Source organism: Rhea americana, unplaced genomic scaffold (assembly GCF_003343005.1).
Source record: "Rhea americana isolate MKP2758 unplaced genomic scaffold, rheAme1 scaffold_44, whole genome shotgun sequence".
Lineage (NCBI taxonomy): Eukaryota > Metazoa > Chordata > Aves > Rheiformes > Rheidae > Rhea > Rhea americana.
Window position 1 is genome coordinate 6,125,842 of NW_028186579.1, and position 8,243 is coordinate 6,134,084.

Below are 8,243 nucleotides of genomic sequence, written 5' to 3' on the forward strand. Positions count from 1 at the left end.
TTTTTTAATTTGAATTTATTCTGAGTGTCGATCACTGTGTGATGAGCACTTCCTCTGCTACCCTGTCCAGAGGTAGTAAGCAATAGGTGTTTGCTCTGAAGTCAACGCCATTGGTTCATAGCACTTGTTGGCCAGATGTGCTGCCTGAAGAACTGAGGTTGCCTTATCACATGGAGGTAGAGATCCTACAGGAAAGTGTCAGGCGACTAAATGTGTTGATTTCTTTGAAGGGATTTTTCATAGAGTAAGGATAAGTATGGCAGAAAATGCATTAATAACTAGTAAAATTACAAATAATGAAATGGAAATAACTTTCTAAAGAGTCCAAAGGCTTTTTAGACTATTCCACAGTACCACGACAGCTTACAGTCTTCAGATGCTCCAGTTTGTTTTTATAGGGAGAGACTGTTGGCCAAAACACTTGAATTAGCCAGCATTTTAGTGATGTGAGGTTGTTTAACTTCTTGTGAAGCACCCTCCAGACTCTGATAGGTAATAAACATGATTTAAGACTGCAGCCAAAATATAGCTCTCCTAATGTTGTCCTGCCAGGAACAGACTGGGCAGAGACCTGGTGTCCAAGTATGACATGGGAACATGTTGGGCACTGCAGCCTTACATCCTTGGGTCCAGGCAATGGAGCTTTCCTCAGGTACAGGGCAGTCCCTGGCTGGCATAGCGCTWTACAGAGGGCAAGGCAAAAGCAGAATACCCTCAGATGACAGCTGCGGAAGGTCTGGTCCTCTAGTTTCTGTGCTGATCAGAAATCATATGTATCTGAGAGTTTGAGCCTTGACTCTTCTTGGCTCAGAGATGACTAGATAGTGATTAGTGTCAATTGGATGTGCCTGCGTGCCTCTGCCATATCCCTTCTTTCTGAGGCTCCTTTTGATTTTGGCCAGCTAGTATAAGTCTACTCGGTGGAATTGCTTCAGCTTTACRGCAGCAAAGAGAAGTCTGTGACCTACTCTTCATGCTTACAGTTTTTGTATTGCAGTGCTGCAAGGTGATGCCCAAATCCTAGTTCCAGTGCTCAGTGCCAAGGAATTAAAAGAAAAAATCGCAAATCAGCCTACAAAATAGTTCTCAATTTGTTTTACTTGTTATCCCTAAACTGATCAGGAGGGGAAAAAAAGAGCCTTGCTTTTGCAGGGTGCCCAACACCATATCAGTGCAATGACAGTAAAGCAAGGCCCTGTTCCTTTGTGCCTTGCACCCTTTTGGGGGGGCATAAAGCATGGCTGTGCTGCGGTGTTACTTTGTTCTGCTTTGATGGGTAGGAGATGCTTGCACAAGCACAGGGCATCAGGCCGTGAGGTTTTTTTGTGGAGATGCCTGTGGCTCTCAGGTCAGGGAGGTGGTGGAAGCTTCAGCCTCACTGCTGAGCCCTGGTGGAGCCCTGTGAGTGCTTCAAACCTGGCTTCTGGCAGGGCAGGCAGCATAGGGGAGAGCYGCTCTCGGGAACAGCTGACCCCCTTCCTTTAGTTCAGCCTGTGCTTCAGAAAGGGCCATTTTGAAATACCCATCTTTTGGATGGTGTGGGGCTGTTAWCAGTTTGTCTGCCTGCATGTGTCCTCCCCCCTGCAATATCTTTTCTGTGGCTAGCTCYTGCCCCCTGCGGGCCCCCCACCCCCCACCCCAAGGCTGGCCTGCCCCATGCCACGCGGTGGGATGGAGGTGGGACTCGGTCAAGCAGAAGGCTGGAGCCGCAGTACGCTGCACAATAGCTACTTTGTGCTGTTGCCTGACCTCATCTGCCCACCACGCTGCAGCTGTACCCCTGGCCTGTGYGCCGTTAACCCTCAGCGCGCTGTCCCCAACTGCGCAGTGGAAGGACAGGGGGCACGCTTTGTTCTGTGGCTGGGCTGGCTGGTGGAGAGGCTGCTGTTCCCAGCCCAAACCCAGCTCTGTGGACAGGAGAGGGGAGGCTAGGCAGGCCCCTGGCTTCTTGAGTGCCTGTCTGGRACAGGAGGGCTGTGGGGCCGTGCTGCTTCAGCGAGCTCAGTGTGGGCACTGGGAGCGGCATTGGGCTGGAGCTTATGCACCGGGAGTTGCGTTGGGCTGGAGCTCACGCGTCGACATTGCCTCCAGTGGTGTCATCTTCATCTTGCTGTCACAGGAGAGGTTTTCTTTATGGCCTCTTCACCCTTCCACTTCTTAGGTGGCAAAGCCAATTCCTCATTGTGGCTTTATTTATTTATTTATTTATTTGATCTGTGTGGAGCTCACGTCACTTGACACTGTTTCTTCCTCCTTGTCCTTATCTCAGCCACAGGTGAGGAGTGGCTGTCTGTTACTTGTGCCCAATGCTGAATTCGACCAGCCTTTTTGTTACAGAGCTGCACTGAGTAAACCATTCCTTGGGGTGGTCTGTCATTTTGATAGATTTTCCCTTTCTTTTTGTTTACCAATTCTTGTCTGAAAACTTCCACTATGAYTTTAAGAGTGTAGTTTCTCTTTACGCTGTCATGTTTCCTTGAGCATTGTAATGTTTCCTCCTGTGTTTTTTATTYTTATTTTTTTCCAAACAAACAAAACATCTTCAGTCTATTTCTGTACTTATTTTTTATGACAGATGTTCAGACATTGTTTTTTTTATTTGGTCTGCTTAAAACTGTTTCCTGGCAAAGGCTTTAAAAGTCTGCCATAGGACAGTCACAGTGCACTAACCCTTCTCTGGAGGGGTCCTCAGCAAAACTGGAGAAAGGAAAACTTCTGGCATAGCTGATGTTCTCCTAAGTGCCTGGTCTTTGATTCAAGGCACAGCATGTTTACTAAACACAGAGTTTTTCAGTTTTGAAGTTTTTCATTAAATTAGTGCAGACTCTTGCAAAATCCYTAAAACTGAGTGGGGTTGCTGCACGTCAATATTAAGCATTTGATGAAACTTGCTAGTGTAAATTAGTAAAATGATGGTAGGTAGATAGATAGTAGAGGCTGGACTGAGAGTTCCTATGCACACTTGCACCAAATCAACTAAATTTATTTGGAAAAATAGTAGTGAAACAGCACCTCACTGAAGACAGGCCCATAGGTTTAAAACTACCAATAGATAATAAAATTAAAGAAAAAATCAGCGAACAAAAAAGCTGTTGTTCTGTCCCATGGAGGTAGTGAAAATGAAACCATTATAAAAATAGAAAAGTGTATATAAAAAGCAGGCCTAAGAGGAAGGATGTTTATTAATATACAAGATTGTATTTTACATTGTGCATTTATTTAAGAGATTGTCCATACTCTTAAATGTTTGAAAATTAAGTTATGGCTAAGCCTTTAAATTGTTCATTGCTGGTTTTAAATAYTTGCTTTTGAGCTACAGTAATGTGACACAAATTTCTTGAGGATTACACTATTCCTAGAGTGACTTTGCCTAAACTAACAAAATATCGCTATTCTTGTTACATTTTATAATACAGTTTGTGCATGTACAACCTACCATCTAGGTAAAATCCAGAACTGTTCAAATCAATCTTAGAGGACTTAGAGTGTTACTACTTAATTGGAGATTTCATCTACAGCAAGGCTAAATTAGAGGGCTATACTTTAAGAGAAGCAGGGATGGTGTTTCATCTCTGCTGTTAATGTAGTATTGTGATGTGTAGCAAAGCTGTATCAGTTTAGGGGTTCATTACAGTGCTTTATTCAGCAAACATGCAACCCTCTAAGGGATCATTTCCAATCTCTGCAACTTTCTTTTAAATCCAGGACCAGGATGGAGGGAGTCACTGAGTTATGAGCAGAAAGTGTTTGTGTAAGAGGAGGTGGGACTGGTGGGAGGGTTCTTGGGCTGAATTGRTTCTGCTGTGTTTTGGGAGTTTAACCCTAAAACGTTCTACCTCAACCTTATTTTTAAAGCAAAGCACAACTCCTGTACCTCAAAAAGACTTTCTATGTTTCCTTATCATTTAATTTCCTCCTTTTAAGCAGAAAGCACAGTAAATTATAAAATAAACTTTCCATCGCGCAAATAACAGTATTTCCTAGTTCTAAGTTTTGTCTCTAATGCCAGCAGTTCTGAGACCATCAGAAGGGACTTTTTAATTGAAACAGGGAGGCTGAGCATTGATGCTGCCTCTTTTTCTTCCATTTCCTTTTCTGCAGGTGGAAGAAAAGGTTTCAGAAACCAAACCCTACAGTTTATTTTCAGCTCTGCAACTAATAATTCTCTGTGACCTTGTACAGATCACTGCTCCTCTTCTTGTCACCGCTCCCAGAAAATAACTTGAGAAACTACAACCACGCTTCCAGTTTGGCATAGTAGTTAGGGGTAATCCTRCAGTTACTAAACTGAGTACATTACCTGTTTCTATAGACTGTTCTTCTTGGGTTTAGGCTRCTAGTAGTCCTGTAGCCAAATAAATGTTATTTCAGCTATCTGTGTGAATAGGAAGTAATGAGTTGCAGCATCTTGTGGCTGGCTTGTAATGTGGAAATCTCTAGAGAGTTAGGATGAGAACAGGCTGCCTTGGAAAGTCCCTGGGCTGTTGCTAGGCAGCAGTATGTTTCAACTTCCTAATCTGAAAGTCTGTACTCAAGTTTGGGAAGGAATTGAGTCTGGAAAGGGAAAATGGAGGGATGGAAAATCATACAGACACTTGACTTCTTGTAAATCATGGTTTTACTGTGTTGTGTGCATTGCCAGAGAGCTACAAGTGAAGTAGAAGTGATTCAGTTTGATAAAGTGTCACTTGAGAACTGATCTTCTGTATTTTTCATTTTTAGCTGCAGGATTGTGCAGCTAGTTTGTTTGGTCCCTTCCTTCTCTCTCTCTCTACTCTCTATTTTGTCTCATCTGAAACTCTTGAATCCTTGTAGTGAAGTTGGAAGAATGCAARTGTTGTTGCTCTGCTCTGCTTCCACGCTGAGTGAAAGTAGGAACACATGGTAATTTCAGAAAGCATACTCTAAGGTTTATGCTGCAGCTTTACATGTGTATGTGTTGCACTGTGAATGAGGGGATATCATGCCTTGATTTTACTAAGTCCATCAAGAGCTACACCAGAAATCACTATTAACCAACACAAATCCTTATCTAGGGCATCCCACTCTTGCTGCACACTGTGTCCTCTTTGAACTGTAGCAACCATGGGAGTAGTGTTGAGATCCTCATAGGGTTAGAGCTCATCACTACAGCATAAACTAAAAGAGGACCTCTGTTTTCTGCCAGTAGCATAGGACTTAGGGTAAAGCTGAGCACTTGAATTCCTCTTGATGAAGTCTGACTGGTTGTCCATTTACCCATAGGCTAATTTCAGATTCTTCAGTCAATCTTTGTCACCTTCTGTAAAGGTAGCTGTACAGCTGCAATTGTTGTTCTCTGTTGTTCCTCCCTATGCATTTTAATAGAAGGCCAGGGTGAGTAAAATTAAGGTCTTGGTGCCTCTGCTAATTTGTAGTTGGGAAACAGTGCTTTTGTGACACCCTAATGGAGTCATCGGAGGAGCTATGGATAGGACATCCCTAATCAGTGGATCTAGCTGGGTTGGACTGAAAGGTGCTGCGCTTGCTCCCTGGCCAACAAAGTTCTGCCGAAGCTGAGAGCCTCACACAGAATTGCAGCTTGTTATGAAATGGGATGCAGCGGGGTATATTCTGGTTGTCCAGGCGCTGCTGTAACAGTGCTATTCTCCAAAGGATAGGGTTTAAAACCCAGAATTCTGATTCCCACTTTCATTGCTTGACCCCGTTCTTTCTCTCACAGACTTTATCCCATCAGTGAGTTTTTGACTTGTACTATCTAGCTTACCTTTCCTCATCCCCACCAGGCAGCATTCCACAGTGGTTTCTATGAAATGCTTGTGGTGAAACCATAAGCTTTGTGAAGCTTCACAACTGTTCATTTTGTGAGTTTTGTGGGTGCCCCTGCACCCATGGGCTTTGTCAGCCCTACCAGGTTCTCCCTTCCCCCGACTCTTTTTTCATCGAGTAGTTGTGGAGGGCCTTAAAAAAGGCAGTAACCTCACAGCGAATGCCAGTCTTACAATAAATGCTTTGCAGCACAGCTGGGAACAGCTCTGTGTTGTTTTATAGGAATTAGCAGAGAATTACTTGCATAGTTGGAGAGCGCAGGCTTGGGTTAGACTAGTCCAGCAGTTCTTTGTCTCCTTCCACTAGGTTTGTGCAAAGACCTGTTGGAGTCCTGTCAGGTTAGAGAGCTTGGGACTGTGCTGACACGGAAGCCTGTGGCACACCTGAGGGGCAGAAGCATCAGGGACTGCCACAGGGGAGCACTTTGAATAATGAAGGCAGCAGTAAGATTTGCCTGCCAAAGAACTGAAAGAAAGAGCTCAAAATCCTTGCAGCATCACCCTTCTCCCTGATGCGTGCTTGGACAGTGAAGTGCACTTCCGTAAGGCCCCAAACTACTCACAAATTTCAAGACATGCTGCGGTGCTCGTTTGTTTTCCAGGCACACAGTGGGCTGTGAGTGTGCTGAGGGCTGGATTTTAGGTATGATGGCTGGTGCACATAGAAATAGCAAGTTGGTTTTCAGTCCTCTTTCCAAGGCCTGGGCAGTTGTTTGGGTGCGTGCTGCAAAGATGTGTTCATGTGGCATAAAATGATGGAAGCTGTTACAGGAATGAGATTTTTTTTTTTCCTGCAGGTGAACTTTCTCCTGGAAATGTAATTTTTCTTTTTTTCTTCACCTGAATTTTGGCTTCAGTTTTGTTTCTTTTGAGTTTTTGTTGTTGTTGTTTAATTTTTTTGAGTTGACAAGGCTCTCTTCACTGTGTTACTTTTGTCTCTACTGGAAGAAGAAGGAGGGCTACCTACAAATAAAAGGGAGTGATGAAGCAGTAAGACCTCCCTGTTTACCCTCCGCTTTAGTAGGATGGTGGGACATTTTTCCTCAAGTCTTCTGTCTTAAGAATTYTATCTGAGGAAAAACCTTAATTGCTTTGTTAAAATGAAAGAGGAAAAGTGCTTTCCCAGTCATATAGTTTTCCAGCTGTGAAGGACAGAAAGCAGTCGGGAACTAGGAAAATCCATTCTTTCTTTCAAAAGTTGATGGAGAATTTTCTTCCTGACATACCCCCACTACTGTGTTTTTCACTATGAAAAAAGTAGTTGAAGTACTTCTAATGGAAAAACTATTTTATGCTGAAGCCTTGTTTTTTCATGTTAAGTGTTTTTTGAAGGAAAAAAATTTTGCTTTACAGCTTACAAAATGCTGCTTCAGAACTGGGATAGAGCTGCAACTCACCTGGTCTCTTCTGTAGTTACACAGAATAATTGCTGTTTTAAGTATGTCCTGTTCGCTAAACTGTGCGGTTCACATGTTACAACAGCTTTAATGGCTCTTATAGTATATGGCAAAGGTATTTAGGATTATAGACAGGTGCTTTTTGCCTTGTTTTGTAATCCCAAAGAAATAAAATAAATATTAAATAATGGGAATATGCACCTTTACATTAAATAGACAATTCTTTTCTTCATAGAAGTAAGAAAAATTCACCTGCTGCAGGGCAGAGTCTTAAGCACTAATTGACAGAAACTTGGAAGAAACTTCCTTTTAGGCTTTTAGGTTCTATTGCTTTCTCTGTAGAATTTCTTGTACTTTATTTTAAGTCATGGAGTATTGGGTCCGAAAGACTGCAAGCTGGGCTGCTGGTCTAGAGAATCTCAGAGCAGGCTGATTACTTGATGGCATCTCTGCTAACTCATATAATCCTGTCTTTCATATTCACCCTAACCATCCATTTTATTATTATTATTATTAATTACATGTTGGTGAAAGGAGATTCCCTACAACCTCCCTCTCTCCTGTTCTGTCCTGCTACTGCTACTAATCCCTGGATTCTGCTTTTCTTTCAGAAGAAGCTGCTCAGGAAGAATTGTGGAGCGAAGACTAGAGTTATTAAAATTTGTTGAAGTTGCTCTTCTGGTGCAGTTCCATCATCTTCCCACATATTTCTAAATGTGGTGATTCTCTTGGAACCTTTGAGCCCAGGAGATGATTTCTGGAGGTTTCCTTTGACTTGATCAGCTGTATAACAGGATCTTCTTATCTGGAGTATTGATTGCAGTTACAATTTAGGGTGGGTGCTGATGAGGCTAATAATACACTGGTCTTTTCATTTAGGAGACTGTGTGTCCAAAGGTTCCTAGGAGTTAAGGTCTACATCTCTTGTTGTGAGCTCAAACAGTTAAGCATAGTTGCCCTGTAGGGTGTCATTTGRATCCCTCTTGACTGAGAGAAGAGTTGATCTGAGATAGTAAGTGGTGGATTGCAGGAGAGAGAG

General features: G+C 42.9%; 1 protein-coding gene across 1 annotated transcript in view; it reads left to right on the forward strand.

Annotated features, from left to right (window-relative positions):
• LOC146589708 (uncharacterized) overlaps positions 1-7,872 on the forward strand; it is a 42,295-nt gene extending 34,423 nt beyond the window's left edge. Inside the window, exon 4 of the mRNA XM_085315896.1 lies at positions 7,816-7,872. Within this exon, the coding sequence (XP_085172022.1) occupies positions 7,816-7,872 (57 nt within the window). The remainder of the gene's footprint in view (positions 1-7,815) is intronic.
• Positions 7,873-8,243: the final 371 nt, after the last annotated feature.